Below are 25,654 nucleotides of genomic sequence, written 5' to 3'. Positions count from 1 at the left end.
ATGAACACAGAGCACATCTTAGTGGGAAAGAGTATGCATTGCCTCCCCAGCGCCATCAGACAGGGCAGTGCAGGAAGAGGAATCCTTCAGGATGGCCTCTTCCTGCACCTCAGTGAGACTCTTGAACTATCTGCCAGATGGGAGACATACATGTCCTGGTGGAATCTGTGCAAGGAAATGCCTGTGGCTCACAAACCAGCAATGGCTGCATAGATGTGAAATGTTCAAATAATGAGCCTCATTCAGCTGGTAGGAAATTAGCATATAGACTTGTATCCCCTTTAAATGTGTATTGGTCATGTATGTTAGTTTCTGAGGTTACATCTAATCAAGTACCCTTGGGTGGGGAAAGGAGGCTTCCTACTAAGAGCTCAACCAGTCTCAAAGGTTGAACCATGGTTTCTGCACCCAGTTCACCAACTCCAAACCGCAGAGGGTGGGAACATGAGTCGTCAGGATGGAAGGGACAGCTCAGGAAGCAAGAACCACATAGGACCCAAAGACTGCACCTCCCTCATCAGAACCCAAGTGACTGATGGCCCCAAAGCTCACCTCTCCAGAAGTCGGCTGCACAGCTTTCAGCAAATCCGACACGGCCCCGGCGAGGGTCCTTGCAGCTCTGAGCAAGTCTTCCCCGCTGCCTACCTCATCATCCATGAGGGCCGCCAACAGCTTCACGCCCTTGGACATCTCCGTCAGGTTGGAAGAAATGGTGGTGATGGCACATCCCACAGCGGTGTAGTCGGTGTCTGCAGGGTCACCTGGGACAGAGAAGGACCATCACCATCAAAGGAGGGCGGTGAAGGTTGAGGGGGGCCCAGGTTGACAGGAAACAGGGTAACACTGGCAACAGAACCCTGCCCCCACCAATGATGCCCCCATCCTGCAGGAGTCAGACGTCTCCCCATCTCCAAGGTACTGCTCTTCATGGGGTCCTTTTACCCCGAGGCCTCATATATTAAGATACTGAGCATGTGCACCTTTAAAATTCCCAAGGAAGAATCAGCAGCTCACAGCCCTTTTCAGAAGGCTGCTCCAAGGTCAGCCGCTTGGAGAGGTCAACTCTACCCCTGAAACACTGCAATGTGGCTTGGTGAAGCCAAGATCTTCCCTGGCTCTCATGTGACAGTGCAAGGCTGGGAGTTGTGCTATACAGAGGAGACCACGGCTGGACAAGACAGAAGAAGGCACCCATGATGGCTAGTCATCTAAAACCATTTTGAGACTGTAAGCTCTCAGAAGGGAGAAACTGGCCTCGATATACTTTGAAGTATGTCCAGCAGCTTGACGAACAACGAGAAGAGCTGGATAAGTGGTTTTTACTGATGATGCATGATACAGACAAAAAGGCATGAGATGCTCACCACATTTCTCCTGGGTCAGTAGGAGAAAATGTCTGAAGCATTGTGAGGGCCTAATTCTCCTCTCAGAATAGGAAAAATCTGTTGTTTCAATCAAAGAATAAGAACTTTTTTTTTAACAAAATCACAATACACCACGAATTCCTCAGGGACTTACCGGCTGTGAGGTTAACAACTGAAGCTGTTCCAGCTGTGATGGCATCGACTTGAGAGTGGATTTCATGTTTGGATTCGTCGACTTTATTCTGAACCCATACCCTAGACGCCTGCAAAACCAGACAACTTCATGACAAAATTGCTGCACAGCATTGCCCAGGAAACCAGAGAAGTCGTGCCATAAAATGAGACCAGCGTTTTGGCCACACTCTTCTCACTGGGCCAGCACCAACGAGGCCCTTAAGTCACCTTGAACAATGTCCTTAACAGGCTTCTTGCTCATTCACTTATGCTGAATGGCATGTAAATTCCCAGTGCTTTTTACTCATGTTATGTTTTCTTTAAGATCTTGGAGAGAAAATTTCTGTGGCTTTATGTAGGTAAATTCAATTTAAAAAATGAAAATAATTAGTATCTCATGTGGCTTCCCTGGTGGCGCAGTGGTTGAGAATCTGCCTGCCAATGCAGGGGACACGGGTTCGAGCCCTGGTCTGGGAAGATCCCACATGCTGCAGAGCAACTAGGCCCATGAGCCACAACTACTGAACCCACGTGTCTGGAGCCTGTGCTCCGCAACAAGAGAGGCTGCGACAGTGAGAGGCTTGCACACCGCGATGAAGAGTGGCCCCCGCTTGACACAACTAGAGAAAGCCCTCGCACAGAAATGAAGACCCAACACAGCCAAAAATAAATAAATAAATTTACAAAAAAAAAAAATTAGTATCTCATAATAATACCGCACAGTGGCAACAACAACTGTTGCTAATTTTCATCTTGTTTTTTAGAGAATGGGGTTAGAATTAGGGTGTTCTAGCTCATGAGTGTTCTATCAGCGTAGCAATTGTCTTTTGTTCACAAGATGAATGTCGTGTTGATGCGGCACCTTTCCTGGTAGGGTTTTGGGAGGTGGTTGTCAAGACCCCTGCTCTGGATCCAGCTCTACCACTAACAAATGATATGACTTTGAGCACATTTCACCCAACTCCTGTGCCTTTCATTTCTTCTACTATGGAATCTCACTCAGTGGTCTTTTTTTTTTTTTTTTTTTTTTTTTTTGCTGTACGCAGGCCTCTCACTGCTGTGGCCTCTCCCGTTGCAGAGCACAGGCTCCGGACACACAGGCTCCGCGGCCATGGCTCGCGGGCCCAGCCGCTCCGCGGCACGTGGGATCCTCCGGGATCGGGGCACGAACCCGTGTCCCCTGCATCGGCAGGCAGACTCTCAACCACTGCGCCACCAGGGAAGCCCTCAGTGGTCTTTTAAAACCTTTCTAGTTCTTATACTTCATGTTCATTTGACCCTATAAATAGCAAATTCTGTTTTTGGCTGTTTCTGGTCTTAGCCAATAAATGCTCATTTATACACTGGTAATGATGATCCTATGGTAATATAAGGTGCTGATCTGCTTCCCAAAACATTCCCAAAATATTAATCTTGGTTCATCATATGTCTAGCACTAAAATATTTTATATAATAACTCTTTGAAAATTGGTGAAACAAGAATATTAAATCCAGATATTTTAAAACCTTCTCTCACAACTGTGCTGGATATGGGAGTCTGCCATATGTATTTTCACTCTCAAGCTCCCCAAAGCAAAATATTTAATGACTTCAGGGACCTGGGAGAAACAGCACTAAGGATGCTGCACCCTGCAGGTACACAAGTACACAAATGAAAAACACCGAGCAGGGAGAACTTGGAGGCAGTTATCCTGGCTGGACAAGATGAGGCTACAAATTGTGTCTTGGTTCTGGCCCTGTGATGGTCCAGCAGTCTTAAAGCAGTGGTTTTCAACCCTAGCTGCATATTAGAATCACAATAGGGAGATGAAAACCCACTGATACCCAGGCCCCACCCCCAGCAACACTGATTTGTTTGGTTTGACCTGGGCCCTAGGCTTCGTCCTTAAAACTCCTCAGGTGATTTTCATGTGCGAAGCAGGGCAGGGAAGGACAGTGATCGCCAGTGGTTTGCAAATGTGTACACAAAACAGTTAGGAACTTTACTAAAATGCAGATTCTGATTCAGAAGTTCGGGGTAAGGCCTCAGATTCTGCACCTCTCGCAAGATCCTAAGTGCTGCCAATGCTGCTAGCCTGTGGATCACAACTTAAGTAGCAAGGGGCTAGACAATTTCATGCAGCAGCAGCTACAGGAAGGCAGCTAATCGCCCTGCCTCACTGAAAAGCTCAATAGTAGTAACCCAGTGGTTTGTGAAGCATGGTCTCTGGACAAGTAGCAGCAGCACCTGAGAACTTGCTGGAAATGCAAATTCTCAGGCCCCACCCCAGACCTACTGAGTCAGAAACAATGGGGGAGGGGCCCAGCAATCTGTTTTAGCAAGCCCTCTGAATGACTCTGATGCTTGCTCAAGTGTGTGAACCATTGGTAAATACTAACAACAAACCTAGCTAATACTCACTGGGCTCTCACTATGTGTTAGGTGAGGGACTGAGAACTCTCTACATGATTGGATTGTTGGGTCTTCACAACAGCCCTACTCAGGGGTGACAAAATGGAGGCTTAGAGAGAGTAAGCTGCCCAGATTCACACAGCCACTGAGCAGTAGAGCTGGAATTTGGGCCCAAATGATATGACTTGAGTCCAAGTTCTTAGCCCTTATGGGGTACTGCCAACAGCCCGTAGCACCCTATGATTCTCTCCTCCCGTGGTGCAGCCTAGAGATGGAGACTCCATCTCTTGAAAAAATATGGACTTCCAACTCACCTAGCTGGAGACAGAGATTCACCTTACTGAATCCAGCCAGAGCACAGAACCCTGTTTTCTGCCAGGGCAGAGACATAGAATAAAAACACTGAACGACACTTACCATATCCTGGCCGAGAGGCGGCAGGGAGTCAAGTTCACTGAGGTCGTCCTGGGCCTGCTGGACAGCGTGCATGCTCGTGTTGATGGTCCCCATGAGGGCCTGCTGGGCCGAGGTCTGCAAAGGCAGGTAACACAAGGGGTCACACCACACTCCTGGACTGGCAACACAGGCTCTACATGAGCAAGGAAACTGGACCTGAGATCATGAGAAAGCAGCCCAGGGTACATCTCAACAAACTGACTGAACCAGCTCCTATTTCAACGGGGAGCCAGAAATAGGTATTATAATACATTAATAGGACACTGAATATGAGTGTTTGCAATAGGGTGATTCTAATCAGCAGAGTGTGGAGAACAAGAAGGCTCAGAAAGAGTCTCTGCAGGGGAGCTCAGGGGACCCAATCCTTGAGTGCTCAGGACAGAAGGTCTCCTGCACAGGAATCACGTGTGTGTTACATCAGAACTCTTCTTGGTAAATAAGATTCCACCCAAACTTACAGTCAACACGCTTCTCCACTCAAATCACTTCTGGACTTTAAGGCTCTTCTGCTTTCAAAAAGTTCTTGCCCCAAAGCATGGGATTCCAGAGCAGGCCTGAGAGAGGCCCCGAGTCAGGTAGACCAGCACAGCAGAAAGAACCAATGATCCGCTGGGGGGAAATGTGTGGATCGGAATAGACTTGGTCTACTTCTAAGCCTCTCTGGGGGGTATCTGGGCCGATGGGCAGGCAGGGGAGCAGGGTCCTATCCTTCTCTCACAAACCACGTGGAGAGGCCACTGGTCCTTGTCCAGCCCTAAAGGACACCTGTGGTCCTAGACAGGGCATTGCCAGAGCCACCCATTTAAAAGAAAACACACTGGGAATTAGGCATTGGGACTGCACAGCTGAAGAGCCAGGATTCAGACAGGAAGTAGTGAGAGTGAGGATGACACACACAACCTATCACCAGGCTGGTGTGGCTCCCTGGACACCAAAGGCAGCATAGTGACGAGCAGGGCAAGTCACCCGGTAGCCTCACCAGCGGGGGCATGTGGCCTCGGTGCATCTGTCCAACCATGACCTGCTGCTGTGGGGAGGGCATGCTTCCAATGTTGAAGGTCTCGGGCCCGCTGGAGCCGGAGCGCATCACGGCCGGCAGTGCCACTGAACCATGCTCCACCTTCCCGGTGCGATTGAACTGCTGCTGCAAGATGGTGGACCTAGGGGGACAGACACGTTGGTCACTGCGAGGTGGCCATTCACAGGGAGTGTAATAAGATACCACAGGTGTCACCAGTGTTCACTGCTTCATGCTATGGCAACCAGTTTCCAAGAAGCAAATACAGACAGAATTGTGAACGAAGTAGCAGCACTAAAATGTTTCAGCAGAACCCTGAGATGAATGAATCCTTTTATAATCAGTAATATAAATAACTACTCCCAGTGTATCTAATTGATAGATTCATGGCATTATGCTATTAGTTGTTCTTTAAAAAGACACAAAAAATAATGATGTTCTAGGCATAAGTGAATGCTTTGGATAGACTGATCTATTATTTCGTAAATTCTACCTGAAATAGCATTCATTCAACACATATCTACTGTGTGCCACGTTCTATTCTAAGCCCTGGGGACAGAGATCATTTATCCTTAGCTTGAAGGACGAAGTGTGGAAAAGAACTTAAAATCTCCCACAGCTTAGCTCCCCTTCCCCAGGTCAAAAGCCATTGACCACAGAGGATGTTTCAACACCTTAGGAGCCCTGATGATTGGCAGACTTTGGCTCTCTTCCAGATGATTTCAACTTAAGTCTGGGAAGACTCCTAGGGCATCTAATAAAAAAACTGTCAGTTTTTTTATTTCTTGATATTTTCCTGGAATGAGCAGTGAGTGCAAAGGACTTTGAGCATATGAAGGTAAGAATCTGAGGGTGGCACAGGTGCCTCATAGCCCAGTGGACAAACCCACAGGGAGAGTCTGGGTCAGTCTCCAGGGGGCGGGGTTGCTGAGCAGCTGCATTAAGGCACAGGAGCCTCTGTCTCAGGGTTCTGGAACCACTGCAGGTCATCATTCCCTGTTGTCCAGGGCAAAGCTTGTGAGCCAAGCTAGGATTCCAAGCAACAGGCATCCACGTAGCAACATTAACATCTGCGGAGGGGCTGGCACTAGGGAGGGTGGATCTATGGCTCCTCTCGGAGCTCAGCTGCATTGCAAGATCTCAGCCAATGTCTAATACAGGGAGAAGTGGAAGGTCTAGTGATGAGGAACTCCCCTGGACCACTCTTCCTGCTTGCCATGACCAGACCGCACCATGATGCCCTCTGCATCAGTGGGGAGGGTCCCAGCACTCGGGGCTCAGACACTTACTGAGCTGCTCCTAGGAGAAGTTCAAGCACAGCAGGGTCCTAGGAAGTGAACAGCTCACCCTACTAGGAGGTACTAGGTTACTAATGTCCATCTAATGGTCATTAATAATTTCAAGAAATTAAGGTCTTTTGCCAGAGGGTAGCAAGTAGTACTTGAAATGCACCACATCAAATTTGGTTCCAACTTGCGTACGAATAAGGGACAAATGGAAACGCACCTTCAAGGGGATTATGAGGCAAACTGTGAGAAAGTGTACAGAGTAGCAACATTAGAGAAACAATTCCTATTACCAGACAACTTCAATGTGCTGGAATATGTTTGAACTCTCCGGCAGTGCACTATAGGAGACATCAGAACACCTGAATCTGAGTCCTGGCTCTGCCACATGCATGCATCTCAACTAACCTCTAGGAGCTTCGGTTTCCTCATCTACGAACTGGGGATGATAAAATCTAGCCTACCTTTTCCACAAGGGGATGCTGTTGAGATCAAGTGAGACAGCAAGATGGACACACACAATAAAGTACAGACAAGAAAAGTTATTACTGCAATGCTCTATTTAACATCAAGAGAGTAGCTGAATAGGTTTTGGTCAACAAGTCTCACTTATTAGATGTTACTTAATTTTAATAAATCTCAGTTTCCTCATTTATAAAATGGAGCTAAATTGAGATTATTCTGAATTTAAAATGATGATAATAGTAAACATTTATTATGTACCAGGGATTGTTTTATGTGCTTTATTAGTAACTCAGTCATTAAGTTCAAACTTATGAGGTAGTACGATCAATCATTATTCTCATTTTATAGATGAGATGAAAGAGACAGAGAAAATTCATAATGTCCCCAAGGCCACACATTAGAAAACAGACCCCAGATTTGAACCCAGTAACTCTGGCTCCAGGGTCCATGTTCTTTTCTTTTTCCTCTGCTGCCTCATGACATGTGTATCAAGCGTGGCAGGTAAAAGCATCCCATAAACAAAAACTCCTCTACTGGCTAGGCCCCTAGCCCAAAGGTACAGAATTAAACTCAGTCTCCAGGCTCTGATGATAATGATGCAGTTTATGAGATTTAAATCAGAAATTCAGAACAGGAGTCATGAAGGTTCACTGGGTCTAAAGATGGAATTAAGCACTACATCTTGTTCAGTGTCTCCCTGAAGTCCCCAGCCACCACCGCCCAAACAAGACACCCTCAACACTGATGACAATGGTCTGGGGACCACATTTCGAGAAGCAAGACTCATCTATCTCATCCACTATCACCTCCTCCACGTGAGGGACTTCAGGGCAACAGTCCGAGAGCTGGCACGAAGAAACCTGCCCTGTATCCAGGGAGAAGGCAGTTCTCCAGTGCTCTTAAGGATACTTACTTTTTGGGGGAAACGGACTCTTCTAACATAGTTGACTCCTCATCGCCCTCTAGTCCAAATCTATCTTTACTTTGTTTCTGAGGTAAAACAAGACAAAAACGAAAGTCAGCAGGTCTTGACACAAGACCCTTTTAAGAGGCCTTTTAAAATGAGCCACACAAGCAGATCTGTTAAGGTTTACCCCAAATTCCTTGTATTGGATAATTAATAAGTGATGGGTGAAACAAAGCAATAGTAGTGAAAAAGAAATATATTATTTAATATAGAGAGACATATAATGTCTTCTGTGTACATTACTGCACAATTTTATACAGTTAAAATCAAGACATAGATATTAATATTCTGGTAGAACTTAGCTATTTTTGTGGGCTGTATCTTGAAGCCCTAGGAAAGGTATACCACTATGGCATATAACCCCCCATTAAAATAGGTTAAAAAAGAGAGAGAGAGAGAGAGAGAAGAAAGAAAAGGAACATCTTCAGACCCTAAAGCCAGTTTCTATAGAGGCTGGAAAGCATAACAATTACCTAGAGAGGAAGATGCTGAGGGGTTAGCCAGGCTCATTCATTAGCTAAATGATGCACTATTGCTCATGACCTGGCAGTCAATGACACAAATATGAGCTGCAGCAAAATCAGAAACTCTCCTAGGATATGAGGTCAAAGACTTCACATTTAAGCAATCTTAATGTTAAAGATTCAATTAGTGAATCAAGTACTTTACATGAGGTGTTTGTTTGTTTGTTTTTCAGGTAGCTTCATCATCTAAACTGAGTCTTTTAATAAAGAAGTGTTGTCCAATTTGCATCAGTATGAAATACCTTTTTGAGGATGATGTCAATGTAGCCTGCAATCAGCTGGGATATTTGCTCTCCCTCAGTGGTCTGTACTGAATAGTAGCTTTCCTGATATTCCCCAAAATCCTGGGGGGACAAAAACCCACATTAGAAGAAATACAGCACATCAGCAGTTTTAAAGGTGAGGGGGTCCAGTTTTGGAACAGGTTCTGGCATGGATTCACTTTTTCTTGCTTGTCCCCTCTAAATACAACTGAACTTCCTAAAATTTATTCAACAAGCAATGGTAAAGGGCTCTGAAAGCTGGAAAGGTGGATTGGCTGGTGACCTCAGGACCTGAAGAACCACAGTCTGAGGAGTTCTTGAGTTTTGTTTTAGATCCCATACCCCCAAGACTGGGTGCTGGAGAGGGCTGAAACTTGGAACGTCCAACAGGAAGTTCCCAAAAGCCTGTTCTCTTTGGCCAAGGGACCAGGAGAGGGGAAGTCCAACAGAGACCTAGTTGGGAGCCTCAAGCAGCTCCACAACCTAGGTTGTTGCTCACCAGTACCTGCAAAGCAGTGAAAGTCTGGCCATCCCAGGCCCTGCTCCACAACCCAGGCAGGCAGGTGATCTGGTCACTTTGCAGCAGTGGCCACAGTGAAGCCCTGTGTCTCCCTCCCCTCCACCCAGTGGCATAAGTAGATTCAGGCTCAGTAGCTTCTACCTCCCCTAACAAAGGTCATCCAGCAATAGCAGGTGGCCCAAGGAAGTACCTTCTTCCCCCACACCCCAAGCACCAACAGGCTTTGAGCAGGAACCCCAGCAGAGTCAGAAGTACAAAGCAATCCAGAATAGCATTGCAAGGGCTCAGAAAATAAACTGCCATTGCAACTCAAGTCCACAAAGACTTGAACACTAGAACACTACATACTAAACCTAAACAAGGTGACTGTCTGCTACAACAGAAGATATAAATACGATCAAGAGTCTCCTATTATCATAACCAAAACATCTAGGATATAATTGAAAATCACTATTCATGTCAAGAACCAGGATAACTACAACGTAAAAAAAGATAATCAACTGATGCCAATACTGAAATGAAGCAGATGTTGGAATTATCTGATAAGGTTTTTTTGATTTTGAATAATAAAATGTTTCAACGCCCAATTACAAATTCTCCCAAAACAAATGAAAACAATAGAAAGATTCAACGAAGAAACCCAAGTCATAAAAAGGAACCAAATTGAAATTTTAGAATTAAAAAATGCCATAACCGAAGTAAAATGCACAGAATATAAACAGTAGTATGGAAATGACAAAGAAAAGAATCAATAAACTTGAAAACAGATCAACAGAATTTAGTCAAGTGAAACAACAGAAAACAGACAAAATACAACAGAGCTTCAGGGATCTGTGGAACAATTTAAAAAAAGACCTAATGGGAGTTCCCTGGTGGCCTAGTGGTTAGGATTCTGGGCTTTCACTGCCACAGCCAGGGTTCAATTCCTGGCTGGGGAACTGAGATCACACAAGCTGTGTGGCATGGCAGAAAAAAAAAATATATATATATATATATATATATATATATGAAAAGACCTAACATCCATATCATCAGAAACATGGAAGGAGAGTAGAGTGTGGGACCCCCCCCACAAAAACAAGTATTAAAAGAAATAATGGCTGAAAACGTCTCTGAATTAGTTAAAGACATAAACCTACAAATTCAAGAAGCTAAGCAAACCCCAAAATAGAATCAACCTAAGAAACCCACCCCAAGAACTTTTGAAAACTAGATAAAAGAAAAACTTAAAAACATCCATAGAAAAGCAACATATTACCTACAAAGGAATACCAATCCGATGACAGAAAATTTCTATTCTGAAACCACAGAGGCCAGAAAGAAGTAGAATGACACTTCTCAAGTGCTAAAAGAAAAGAACTGTGGATCTCAAATCCTGTATCTGGCAAAATTAACCTTCATGAATGAAGGGGATAGAACATTATCAGATGAAGGAAAACTAAGAATTTGTTGCTAGCAGACCTACCTTTAAAGAATGGCTAAAGAAAGCTCTCCAAACATAAGGAAAATGAAAACGAAAGAAGACTGGGAACTTGAAAGAGAAAGAACAATGAGATGGATAAAAACAGAAGTAAATGTAATAGACTATCCTTCACCTCATGAGTTTTCTTCAATTTTATTTTATGGTTGAAGCAAAAGCTGTAACACCATCTCATGTAGTGGTCAATGTATACAGAAGAAATATTTAAACAATTATACTCAAAAAGTGTGGAGCGTAAACAGACCTAAATGGAAGTAAAGTTTTTATATTTTATTTGAAGTGGTGAAACATTGATGCCAGTAGGTGGTAATTAATTTCATACACATATGATAGTATCTAGAATAATTACTAAGAGCACTATAAAAAGAAATATGCTCAAAAAGATTATAAATAAAAATGGAACTCTAGGGACTTCCCTCGTGGCACAGTGGTTAGGAATCCACCTGCCAGTGCAGGGGACACGGGTTTGAGCCCTGGCCTGGGAAGATCCCACATGCCGCAGAGCAACTAAGCCCTGTGCACCACAACTACTAAGCCTGTGCTCTAGAGGCCATGAGCCACAACTACTGAGCCCACGTGCCACAACTACTGAACCCCATGTGCCTAGAGCCTGTTCTCTGCAACAAGAGAAGCCACCACAACGAGAAGACCGCTCACTGCAACGAAGAGTAGCCCCCGCTTGCCGCAACTAGAGAAAGCCCATGCGCAGCAGCGAAGACCCAACGCAGCCAAAAATTAATGAATTAATTAATGAAAAAATTAAAAAAAATGGAACTCTAAAAAAATGTTCAAGTAACCCACAGGAAGGCAAGAAAAATAGAGAATAAAATAAACAAAAATAAATAAATAAAATGGTAGACATAATACCTAACATATTAATAATTAGCTTAAAAGATAATTGGCCTAAATACATTAATTACAAGAGTGAATTTTAATAAAAAGCACAACCCAACTCCATGCTCTCTACATGAAATTCATTTAAAACCTAACAATATAACTAGGTTTAAAGTAAAAGGGTAGAAAAATATAACATTCAAACACCTAATTTAAAAAAGCATGAGTGGCTATACCAATGTAAGATAAAGCAAACTGCAGAGCAAAATCTTTACTATGAACAAAAGAACATAATGATAGAACAATTTCTCCATTAAGAACATAGCATAATCTTAAATGTATAGATACAGAACAGCAGAGCTTCAAAATACATAAAACAAAAACTGATAGAGACGAAAGGAGAAATAGAAAAAATCCCCAGTTGCTGTTGGGAACTTCACTCTCAGGAATTGTTGGAATTACTAGACAGAAAATTAACAAGGATATGTAAGACTGAAATACCACCAACAGCTAACAGGATCTAACTGGCATTTATAGGACACTACACCCAACAGCAGAATGCACATTCTTTTCAAGCACTCATGGAACATTCTCCAAGAATGATCATATCCCTGTGATATAAAACAAACCTTAAAATTCTACAAATTGAAATCATACAAAGTATGTTCCATGAACATTAACAGAATCACAGTACATCTCATTGACCATAAGAGAAACAAACTAAAACTCAATGACAGAAAGACAGCAGGAAAATCTCTAAACACTTGTATATTAAATTAAAGCTGGGTAGGAAGGAAAGAAACTTTACAGGTTATAAGCTTTAATCCAACTTTAATCCAATGTTTAATCCTAACATTGATATTTGTTCTCTCTTTTGCTTTAGGTAGTTACTGCAATTCGCAACAGTTTTTAATAACTTTTTGTTTTTAAAAAAGCAGTACTGGGGTCTAGCTTAAAAAGACCAATAGTATCAAAATGTATATAACAAAACATAGCTATCTATCCCTGCCCTACCCATTCCCACCTTCACTTTCCATCCCCCGCACAACTACTTTGAATCTTTTCAGCAATTTCTTCTAGTATTTCTAAATAACATGTTTATATTGATTTCTTGATTTTTCTATTTTAGAAATTATCCACAATTACCTACAATGGAAGGTGAGAACTTAGCTCGCTAAGTGTGAACACCTACTTTTTAAGGGCCATGTGGATACAGCTGTTACTCACTACAGGAGGAAAGAAGGTATGTTTTCTGAAGATTCCTCCCAACTGGCAAGAGTCTATTAATCAATGATCAAATTAGATAACTAATACTCCCACCAAGGTCCCTTCCTTATACCTTTTTTCTGATGCCCTATTATAAGATCTTGCCTAGATGCAGTTATTTCAAGTGTTCACAAGAGCTGGAGAAGAGTACAATTCAGGAGTGCTGAAGAAATTGACAAATGTCAACACTTTCTGATTTCTCTTATGGCTCGATATGTACTACAAAATAATTGCCCTACCGATTCTCACATACCAATGTGGCTGGCTACAGTTAAGGCCACATGGTATACTCTGCTAAGAGCAGATACTGAGATTGGGAGGAAGAATTCAGAGGTTTAAACGTCTGGAACAAACATTCTCCCTACTTTCCATGTATTTCACTTTGAGCATTTTATTATCATCATCTCATTTGATTCTGACAACTCTGTGAAACAGGTATTACTACCCCCATTTCACAGCTGAGGACATTAAGGCTCAGAGAGGAGAAGTAACTTGAGCCAACGGCACAGAGCTGGGAATGAAAGCTGATTTCGAATGCTACCCCACAGTCTATGCTATTTCCACCATACAACAATGTTCTCTTCGTAGGCAGGCTGGGAAAACACAGCTTGGCAAGTTGTCACAATTCTTAGGAACTTCTAAAACAACTAGAGATGAGGAGGGAGCCTTTGTATGGGCCTCAGAGCATTATAAAGTTGCCTTTTAGGGTATACTAGGCATGGCATCGGGACCACAGAGACTGAGAATCATCCTTGACTGGCTCTTTCTAATTAAAGAACTCAGATAGACTTAGAGCACTAGAGAGGAAGAGGTGGCCAATGAGACCCAGCACTCAGACATCTCGCTCACTTCTGGACCAGTGCCCACCCCTGCCCTCATGGACCCCCACCATCTGTCCCTCTCCAAGGGCAGGGAAACCCAATGGGCTTGTATTGTTTCCCCTGCCCCACGATATCACCCAAGGCCATGCTGGCCCACTCACTGCCTTCAGCCAGTCCCTACCAGTGTGAAGCTCTTGGGTGAGGCTGCCCAGCGCTTGACCGTGGTGAGCGGCCACTCCTGCAGCACTTCCTTGGTCTTTTCATCCACGCGCATCACCGAGTCCTTGGTGATCCCCAGCAGGCGAGGCACCAGCTTGTTCTTGCCTTTCATCTTTTCCTGAAACAGGAAGTACCAAGAGTCAGTGCTCTTCCTCTGAATACATCTGATTTTTCCAAGTTATCATTGATTTCGTGATGTTTTACCTACGGTCAACATACAACACTGTGTTTCAAAACAGTCAGGGCTATCGGAAAACCAGAATTTTACGACTAGATAAATGACTCATAAATTAAAGGAAGGGAACTAAAACAGCTATCAGAAGACTGGAAGGATCCACAAAAGGCACACTTCCTGGAGAAAGATACTGTCCAGGAGGGCAGGTTGCTCCAAAAACAGAGATTGTGACAGAAAAAAGATATCCAGAGAAAAAGAAGTTAAAGTGAACTCCAAATATTATCACTCCCAGTAGCCACCTCAGTGAGTCACAAAAAAGGGTTAATGTGGAATTTAAATATGGCACTTTAGCTGTTTAGAATTAACTACAACTGCCAGAGTAGCATCTTCTCATTACTAAACACATATAATCACTGAAATATATTTCCATTTGGGTTCTTCATTTTGGTATTTTTATTTATTTATTCATTCATTCATTCATTCATTCATTCATTTATTTATTTATGGCTGTGTTGGGTCTTCATTTCTGTGCGAGGGCTTTCTCTAGTTGTGGCAAGCGGGGGCCACTCTTCATTGCGGTGCGTGGGCCTCTCACTATCGCAGCCTCTCTTGTTGCCGAGCACAGGCTCCAGACGCGCAGGCTCAGTAGTTGTGGCTCACAGGCCTAGTAGCTCCGCGGCATGTGGGATCTTCCCAGACCAGGGCTCGAACCTGTGTCCCCTGCATTAGCAGGCAGATTCTCAACCACTGCGCCACCAGGGAAGCCCCCATTTTGGTATTTTTTATGTGTATCTACTGACCCTTAAAAATATTTTATGATTAGTTTTAATAAGTTTTTAAAGAAATAGTCATCATGCCTATTAAAATAATGAATCCCTACCTCATACTCGTGCCACAAGAAATTCAAAAAAGGTAAATAATTTAGGAAGAACACATAGTTGGATATTTTTGTGATTTCTCAGGGGGAAATGACTTCTTAGCACAAAAGCTAAAATAAAAAAAATAAATAAAGGAAAAGATTAATAGCTTTAACTATAAAATATATGGACTTTGATACATTTTTTTAAAAGAGAAAGAGAGAGTGGGAGAAAAAGAAGGAGACCTCACCATAAAGAAATTAAAAGGCAAATGACTGGGGAATAAATATCTACAACATATAGTATGATAAAAGATTTCATACACTTCATATATAAAAGGTTATCATAAATCATCAAACATAAGTGGCAAAGAACATGAACAGAAAATGTTTAAATAAGTAACTAGATAATAAGCAATAAGATAAATTTTCATGTATATGTAATAGTTTTTTAAAAAAATTAATAATTAAAGAAGGTATGAAGGGGGACCACTACTCATGGGCATTTAAAGTAGCAAAGCCTTTATGGAAGAAAAGCTTTAAAATTCAAAGCTTTAAGATTCAAAGCTTTAAAAATGTTTCTACTTTTAACCCAACTTGCTTTTCAAAACTTATTCAAAAAGAACTTATAAATGTGTATAAAGATTATTCTGCAAGAAGGATCAACTAGAGTTTATCACAGTGAAAAACTAGAAATAACCAACAAAGTTCAACAACAGGAGATATGATAAATAAATTATGGTACATACAAATAATAGACTACAACTATTAAAAATCATATTATAGGAAAACAAGTGGATTCATAATAAAAATTTATTCACATTAAAAAATTAAAAAGTCTGTACAGCATGATCCTACATGAAATAAAATTTTAAATAGAATTTTCAGAAAATTCATTACATGACAAAATGGGGCCAATGATCATCTCGTACGATTTGTATTTTTTCGTGCACTTTCCCTTTTTCGAAAAACTTAATACACATTCCTATTGTTGTCAGGAAAAAAACAAACTTTTCAAAAAATATTTGCAGAAACCTAGCAATGCCCAAACCACTATTACCAGAGGAATACACATACAAATTAGCACAAAGTACGCAAGCATACACGGGTGTGTGTACAAGGGGACAGGCACTTAAAACAAGCCAGGAGTGTGACAGATACTTAACAATCATTATCCATTAATTTTCAGAGCATCCCCCAAATGTTGGCAGCGGTGGCACCATCATCATCATCATGCCAGTCTTGAAATGAAGGAACCAGCAACTTGCCCAAGGCAAACAGTAGTAAGTGATAAAGCCAGGATTAGAACACAGATTTCAGCAGCTCAAAAACATCTCTGACTTCAAAAAAAGACTTCCTACCACAGTATACTACTTCTGATGGAAGCAATTAGAGAAAAGGTAAAAACACTCCTCCCAGCCCCTGTGGGCAGTTCATAAACTGTCAAACAGTGAAGGTCACGGCACACCTCCCAGTTTCCTCCCAAGAGGAGGAGATAAAGGCATTAGGAATCTGTGTGGGTGTCTGAGGAGGGGAATATGGCATTGTAAGAACCTCTGAGTCCTTAGGAAAAACTCAGAGAAGAGTCAGATCCTTTGTGGAGAGGCCAGTTCCACCAGGGGTGATATCAGCGCAGGGTGGACCATGCCAGTTCACATCACTTGGCTTCAGGAGCCACACAGATTTACGTGGAGAGGTTCCAGGCAGCTAGTTTAGTCACACAGGGTTGGTACCAGCCCCGCTGCTGGCACCAGGAAGGGGATCAGAAATAAAATATGGTGTGCAGCTGTTGCCTTCCTCCTTTCAAATCTGTACTTCCCCCGTGAGGGGCTTTGGGGTGAGGGAATACAGGATCGTGATGGATTGCCCTGACTCCTGTCGAGATGGTTCTGGCCTGGGAGAGGAAACCGGAGTGAACAAGCAAACAACTTACAGTGGGCATTCCATTAGAAGGTCACGACTAGGGGGGAAGGCTATATAAGGAACTCAGAAAATACTGCCACTCAGCAACAGAGACCACCATCAAGGTATTTCAGTGGCCTACCCGCAAAATGCAGAGCAGCTGGAGAAAGTTAAAACAGCGAGGGGCTCGGCTCTGTGCTACTGATATAAGGGGCTCCCCTGACAGAGGACCTGCCTTAGACCCTCAGTGGCAGACCTGCATGATAGAAGGTCCAGAGGCAATAAGGCTCCCCCTTCCTCTCCAAATCTCGAATCTCAGTCCACTCCACACGTCTCCTTTCCAGTCTTCCAACTACAGACACCAGCATCCTTTATCTCCAGGAGAAGCAATTAGGCTAGACAGGATGCAGTGAAGACCCGTCTCTCGTGCAGACACACGCAGACTGTGGGTGCGAGTCTGCCAGCTACCTAGCAACTTCTCTCTCGAGGCAGTCCTCATCAGGTTGGTTTTGTTTTGAGGATGTGTTGAGCTCACATAACTTACAGGCAGGAAAAGGTATGTATTCTACCAAGGAAAGTCAGGATCTACTAATAAGCCCTGCGCTCCTCTTTCAAGTACATCTCAACCATTACTGTGGGTTCGGTCCTGGCAGCTGGCTGTTATCAATCCTGCTCAGCCTTGGGCTCTTCTCACAGGTGTGGATATTGGCTGATTCTGACATCACCTGTGCCTTACATCAGATTCGGACTTGGGTGGAGGGATGCCAGTGGGCTAAGCGTTGGGCATGCTTTGGCTCTAAGCCCAACTTCAATGTGGCCTAAGCCTGTGATCCAGTTGTGCTCACCAGAGTTCTATACTGGCTTCCTGCCAAAGCGCTGCCGTGGGTGCTTTGCTGTGTCATCAGTATGCTTTTTTCTTTTAGGAGCACGGCAGAAAGGGATGGCTGCTCCAAAGCAAAATGGTGCTAAAGACCCTGTTCATTAGCCATTTCTCTCCCTAAAACAACTGGCAATCCATTTTGATTTAATTCATGATTCTGAGATGCTCTGAATGCCCTCTGTGATGCTTTTACAGTTGAAGGGAGAAGAGGGTCAGCTCCCAAGGTATCTAACCCTCAAGCCTCTGGTTATGGTTGCAGGGAAGGTTAAAGGCAAGTTTATAACTCAGAAGGTTTCCACAAGGGTTTCCGGGAAAGAAACAAGATCCTTTTCAAGTCATGGAAAATGCCTTACCGTTCCTTATGGGGTTCTGAAAAACTTATCAAGATAAACTGCAAAAGATTTCAATGAAAGAGGAAGACTGTAGATGTTTACAGCTCCCGTTTATTGAGATCATTTGTGCAACAGTCCCCTTTTCTATATTACTTCCTTTAACCTCATAAAAAGTCAGCACTCTAGGTGAGCAAGCTGAGGTTTAGAGATGGAAGGGAAAGTAACTTATCGAAGGTCAAACTAAGTGGCAAAGCCAGAATTCCAAACCCAGGTCTTTCTTTTCGAAGGATATGTTCTTAGCCACTGAGAACACTGCCACATAAGAGGCTCATTACAGACATCCTCTCTATTGGGGTCAGCAAACTATGGCAGGTACTAAATCCAGTTTTCTGTCCCCCCCAGCACCTCTTTTTTGGCCTGAGAACTAAGAGTGAATTTTCTATTTTTAAATGGTTGAAAAAAAAATTAAGAGTAATAATACTACATGAAACGTGAAAATTATATGAAATTGAAATTTCACAATCCATAAATAAAGCTTTACAGAAACACACCATGCTCATTTATTTATATATTGCCTACTGATTTCAGGATACAAGCACAGAGATGAGTGGTTCGACTAGGAAAGGCTAAGACATTGACTACCTGGGCCCTTTACTAAAAAAGTTTGCCAACCCCTGCTCTGTATCATGGACTCTAAAAGCTAATGAAAAGTTGGAGGACTCAAGGGCCAGGAATTAGGGAATTGTGAAGAGGGTTAAGGAGTTGGGATAACCTAGAATGTATCAAATATCCCTACATTCCAGCTACTACATTTCTTTACATACATTACCTCCCTTAATCTTCATTAGAGCTCTGTAAAGAATTACCATTCCCATTTTTCACATGAAGAAAGTGAGGTTTCAGAAGGTTAAGGATGTCTCTCCAAGTCACAAGTTTCTGTCATTTCTCACATAGGCAATATTGTATCAAGAATTCTAGGCCAGTCTTCCCGACTCCAACACCCAAGCACTTTCTATTATAACAATATAAAATACAGTATGAAGTACCCTTGAACCACATGGGTTTGAACCAGATGAGTTCACTTCTTTTCAATGCTAATACTACAGAACTACATGATCCATACGGGTTGAATCCACAAATGTGGAACCGTGAATACAGACAAACTTCAGGTACAGAGGGCCAACTTTAAGTTATACGTGGATTTTGGACTGCGCAAAGGGTCGATGCCCGCTAACCCCCATGTTGTTCAAGGGTCAACTGCATAATGCTCTGAATATTAGGACAAGATGTACACAGATACAGAGGAAAATATGATGGAAGGACCTATAAACATATCAAACTAGTTCTCTCACAATATATACTGACCTGAAGGCCATGTGGTATGATTAAGTGTGTTTAACATCAATATTTACATTTTATAAATTATGATTTCATTGACTTATTTAATTTAGGATTTCAAATAGTCTATCCAAGTAGTGAATGAATCACTTTTTTGTTTTGTTTTGTTTTGTTTTTTGCAGTACGCGGGCCTCTCACTGTTGTGGCCTCTCCCGTTGCGGAGCACAGGCTCCAGACACGCAGGCTCAGCGGCCATGGCTCACGGGCCCAGCCGCTCCACGGCATGTGGGATCTTCCCGGACGAGGGCACGAACCCGTGTCCCCTGCATCGACAGACGGACTCTCAACCACTGCGCCACCAGGGAAGCCCTGAATGAATCACTTTTAACGTACTTCTTAAATTATGCCAATGAACTTCCTTCACAATTTAATGGTATGTTCAGATTGGGGGGGTCTAGAGAAATCTGTTATTTATGCCTTTAAAACACATACTGTCCCTTACCCAAACAATTTTGTGTGTGCATGTGCTATTCTGTGTGTGATGTCTTTTTACCATATATTCTAAATGGTTGCACTTATTTATACACACACAGGTTATTTCATGCTGCTGACATATGTGTTGTAAATTTACCTGCTCTATTCACTGAATTTAAAAATAAGTCTAAAAATTAAAATGACTTTATATTGTTATAACATGTATAAGGATCTGCACACTGAAAATTACAAAATGTTGATGAAAGACATCAAAGAGGATCTAATATTATGTTCATGGATTGAAAAACTCAACATAGTAAAGTTACCAATTCTCCCCCCATTGATCTATAAATTCAATGCAGTGCCTATCAAAATCCCAGCTAAGTTTTTTGTAGATACAGACAACCTTGTTCTAAAGTGTTCATGGAAAGGAAAAGGACCTAAATTAGCTAAAACAGTTTTGAAAAAGAAGAAAAAAGTAAAGAGAATCATTCAGCTTGAATGATTCTTTAACGCTTACTATACAGCTAAAGTGATCAGGACAGTGTGATTATCAGTGGAAGGACCAACACAAATCAGTAGAACAGAATAGAAATAGAAATCGATTCATAGCAATGTATTCAAATGAATTTTGACAAGGATACAGAAAAAATCCAGTGGAGGAAGGATAGCCCTTTCAAAAAACAGTGCTGGGGCAACTGGACATCCATAGGCCAAAAATGAACCTAGACCTAAAAACCTCACATCTTATACAAAACAAACTCAAGTGGGGACTTCCCTGGTGGTCCAGCAGTTAACAATCCACCTTCCAATGCAGAGGACATGGGTGCAACCCCTGATCAGGGAACTAAGATCCCACATGCTGCGGGGCAACTAAGCCCGCACACCGCAACTACTGAGCCAGCCCCCTCTGGAGCCCAAGTGCCACAACTAGAGAGAAGCCCGCACGCCGCAAGAAAGATCCCGCGTGTCATAATTAAGATGCGATGCAGCCAAATAAAATAAAATGAAAATAAAACAAAACAAACTCAAGTGGACCATGGACCTAAATGTAAAATGTAAAACTGTAGAACATTTAGAACTAAACACAGGAGAAAATCTTTGAAGCCTAGAGTTAGACCTCTCAGACATAACACTTAAAGCAAGATCCATAAAAGTAAAAAAATGATAAAACACCCATCTTCAAAATTAAGAACCTGTATTCTGTGAAAGACCTTGTCAAGAGGATAAAAAGACAAGTTACAGACTATGAGAAAATATTCACAAATCACATTTAACAAAGGACTTGGACCTAGGACATATAAAGAACTCTTAAAATTCAAGAGTAAGAAAAAAAATCTAACTTGAAGTTGGTCAAAAAAACATGAACAGACATTTCACTGAAGAGGATATACAGATGGCAAATAAGCACAGGAAAAGATGTTCAAAATCATTAGCCATTAGGGAAATGCAAATTAAAACCACAATAAGATATCATAAAACATCTATCAGAAAGGCTAAAATAAAAAAAAACAATGATAACACCAAATGCTGAAGAGGATGATAAGAAACTGGGTCACTCATATTTTGCTGGTAAGAATGTAAAATGGTACAGTCACTCTGGAAAATAGTCTGGCTGTTTGTTATAGTGCTAAATGTGTTCTTACCATATGGTTCAGCAATTGTACTCTTGGGCATTTAGCCCAATAAAATGAACACTTCATTCTCACAAAAACCTATACACAAATATTTATAGCAGCTTTATTCATAATAGGCACAAACTAGAAACAACCCAAATGTCCTTTAGTGATAAATGGCTAAACAAACTGGTACTTCCACACTATGGAATACTATTTGGCAATAAAAAGCAATGGACTACTGACACACATTATGACTTGGAGAGATCTCAAGGGAATTCTACTAAATGAAAAAAAAACCTCAAAAATTTATGTATCATATGATTCCATTTATGTAGTACTTTTGAAATAATAAAATTATTGAGACAGACAATAAATTAGTGGTTGTTAGGGGGTACAGAGACCAGGGGAAGGGAGTAGGGTGTGAGGAGAAGCAGGAAGGGGTGGGACGTGTGTATGGCCATAAAAGGGCAGCACAAGGTATTCTCTATGGAGTTCAATATCTTGACTACAGTGGTGGTAACACAAATCTACACATGAAAAAAACTGCATAGAACTAAACACACACACACACACACACACACACACACAAATCAGTACATACAGAACGTGAAATCTGATTAACGTCTATGAACTGTACCAAGTCGATTTCCTGGTTGTGACACTGTACTACAGTTACCATTGAGGGAAACGATGAAAAGGGAACTCTCTGTATTATTATTTATTTTTACAACGTTACTGAGATATAATTCACAACCATACAATAGACCTATTTAAAGTATCTAATTCAGTGGATTTTAGTATATTTTCAGTTATGTGCAACTATCACCACAGTCAATTTTAAAACATTTTCGTCACCTCAAAAAAGAAAAATCCTGTACCATTAGCTATCACTCACATAGGTCCGCTGATCCCACCCCAGTCTTACGCAACCACTAATCTACTTTCTGTCTCTATGGATTTGCCTTTCTGGACATTCTATATCAATGGAATCTTGTGACAGGCTTCTTTCACTTCACATAACATTTCCAAAATTCATCCATGCTGTAGCATGGAGCAGTACACTTCATTTCTTTTTATGACCAAATAATATTGCACCTTATGGATATACCACATTTTGTTCATCCATTCATCAGCTGATGAACATGTGGGTTGTTTCCACATTTTTGCTAAATGCAGCTATACACTTTCATGTACAAGTTTTTCTGTGGACGTGTGCTTTGAATTCTCTTGGGCATATATACCGAGGAGTAGAACTACTAGGTCATATGGTATCTCTATGTTTAATAACTGAGGAAGTGCCAGACTATTCTCTAAGGTGGCTGCACCATTTTACATTCCTACCAGCAGAATATAAGGGCTCCAGTTTCCCTACATCCTCACCCATACTTGTTACTCTGACTTTTTGATTCTCTGAATTATTTTTCCAACTTCCTGTGAATCTATGATTATTTCAAAGTACATAGTTAAAAGTATGATTCTGTTTATCTTTGTTAAAAGACAAACAATCATAGCAAAGAGTAATAATAATCTTGTTTTTCATTTCCTAAAGTTATGCATTTAAAAAAAAATTTTTATGTCTTACCACACTTCCTATAACTTCCAAAACAATGTTAAAGGGTAACTTGTTCTGATCCCAATTTTTATAGATTTCTCTCTAGCACTTCTCTGTTGAGTAGAATGCTGACGACAGGTTCAAAACATTCTATCCTGTTGAGGAAGTACACTTTTATTCCAGCATTTTATGGAAATTTTTATAATGAGTACCTGAATTTTATCAAACACCTTAGTGGCTTTATCATTTATCAATTGATCACATGATGCCATCTTTTCCAGCTTTATTTAGACATAATTGACATAGAACATTATGTAAGTTTAAGGTGTCCAATATGATGAATTGATATATGTATATATTGAGAAATGATTACCACAGTAAGGTTAACACATCCTTCACCTCACAAAATTACCTTTTTGTAGTTGCTATGATGAGGACATTTAAGATTTACACTCTTAGCAAGAATATTAAAAGCAACAAGAGAAAAGCAACAAATAATATACAAGGGAACTCCCATAAGGCTATCCGTTGATTTTTTCAGCAGAAACTCTGCAGGCCAGAAGGGAGTGGCAGGACATACTTAAAGTGATGAAAGAGAAAAATCTACAACGAAGAATACTCTACCCAGCAGGGCTCTCGTTCACATTTGATGGAGAAATCAAAAGCTTTATGGACAAGCAAAAGCTAAAAGAATTCAGCACCACCAAACCAGCTTTAAAACGAATGCTAAAGGAACTTCTTTAGGTAGAAAAGGCCACAATTAGAAATAAGAAAGTCATGAAATGGAAAAGCTCACTGGTAAAGGCAAACATACAATAAAGGTAGGAAATCATCTACACACAAAGCTAGTAGGGAGGACAAAAACAGTAAAATCATCTGTATCCACAATAAGCAGTTAAGGGATACACAAAAGAATTAGATGTAAAATATAGTATCAAAAACAGTAATCGTGAGGGGAGGAGAGTACAAATGCAGGGTATCTAAAATGCATTTGAAATTAAGAAATGAGCAACTTAAAACAAGCAGGTATATACATACACTGCTATACAAAAACCTCATGGTAACTGCAAGACAAAAATCTATAACAGATATACACACAAAAAAGAAAAAGGAAGCCAAACCTAACACTAAAGATAGTCATCAAATCACAAGAGAAGAGAACCAAAGAAGAAAGGGGGAAAAAAGACCTACAAAAACAAACCCAAAACAATTAACAAAATGGCAATAGGAACATACATATTGGTAATTACCTGAAATGCAAACAGATTAAATGCTCCAGCCAAAAGACACTGACTGGCTGAATGGATACCAAAACAGGACCTGTATATATCCTGCCTACAAGAGACTCACTTCAGATCTAGAGACACATACAGACTGAAAATGAGGGGATGGAAAAAGGTATTCTAAGCAAATGGAAATCAAAAGAAAGCCGGAGTAGCAACACTTAGACAAAATAGACTTTAAAGACTCTTACAAGAGACAAAGAAGGACACTACATAATAATCAAAGGATCAAATCAAGAAGAAAATACAACAATTGTAAATATATATGTACCCAACATAAAAGCACCTCGATATAGAAGGCAAATGTTAACACATATAAAAGGAGAAATTGACAATAACACAATAATACTGGGGGACTTTAACACCCCACTTATATCAATGGACAGATCATCCAGAAAGAAAATCAATAAGGAAACACAGGCCTTAAATGACACATTAGACCAAATGGACTTCATTGATATTTACAGAGCACTCCATTCAAAAGCAGTAGAATATACATTCTTTTCAACTGCACATGGAACATTCTCCAGTATAGATCACATGCTGGGCCACAAAGTGAACCTCAGTAAATTTAAGAAAATGGAAATTATATCAAGCATCTTTTCCGACCACAACACTATGAGGCTAGAAATTAACTGTAAGGAAAAAACTGCAAAAAATACAAACATGTGGAAGCTAAATAATATGCTACTAAACAACCAATGGATCACTGAAGAAATCAAAGAGGAAATTAAAAAATACTGAGAGACAAATGAAAATGAAAACACAACACTCCAAAAAAATAGTTATTAAAAAAAATTTTTAATAAAAAATAAAAAAATAAAAAAAATTTACTCTCTTAGCAACTCGCAAGTATATAATACAGTATTGTTAACTATAGTCACCATGCTGTACATTAGTTCCTCAAAAGGTATTCCTCTTAAAACTCCAAGTTGGTGTGCTTTGAGCAACATTTACTCATTTCCCCACCCCAGCAACCACCAATCTACTGTTTTTGTGACTTTGGCTTTTGAAAATTCCATGTATAAGTCAGATCATACAGTATTTGTCTTTCTCTGATTTATTTCACTTAGCATAATGCCCTGAAGTTTCTTTTTATTTATTTATTTACCTATTTATTTATTTATTTATTTATTAACATCTTTATTGGAGTATAATTGCTTTACAATGGTGTGTTACTTTCTGCTTTATAAC

At 41.1% G+C, this 25,654-nt stretch overlaps 1 protein-coding gene across 4 annotated transcripts in view; it reads right to left on the bottom strand.

The window, feature by feature from the left end:
* Positions 1–25,654, bottom strand: part of TLN2 (talin 2) — a gene marked incomplete at its 5' end in the record, with an annotated part of 203,651 nt that overhangs the window by 147,403 nt on the left and 30,594 nt on the right. For all 4 annotated transcript variants that reach the window (XM_079698821.1, XM_079698822.1, XM_079698823.1 and 1 more), the window contains 7 exons: positions 553–761; positions 1,519–1,627; positions 4,348–4,461; positions 5,366–5,546; positions 8,069–8,145; positions 8,889–8,990; positions 14,012–14,167. In XM_079698821.1, the coding sequence (XP_079554947.1) occupies positions 553–761; positions 1,519–1,627; positions 4,348–4,461; positions 5,366–5,546; positions 8,069–8,145; positions 8,889–8,990; positions 14,012–14,167 (948 nt within the window). The remainder of the gene's footprint in view (positions 1–552; positions 762–1,518; positions 1,628–4,347; positions 4,462–5,365; positions 5,547–8,068; positions 8,146–8,888; positions 8,991–14,011; positions 14,168–25,654) is intronic.

The sequence above is a fragment of the Hyperoodon ampullatus genome (genome assembly GCF_949752795.1).
Source record: "Hyperoodon ampullatus genome assembly, chromosome: 3".
Taxonomy (NCBI): domain Eukaryota; kingdom Metazoa; phylum Chordata; class Mammalia; order Artiodactyla; family Ziphiidae; genus Hyperoodon; species Hyperoodon ampullatus.
This window is presented reverse-complemented; position numbering and strand designations above follow the sequence as displayed.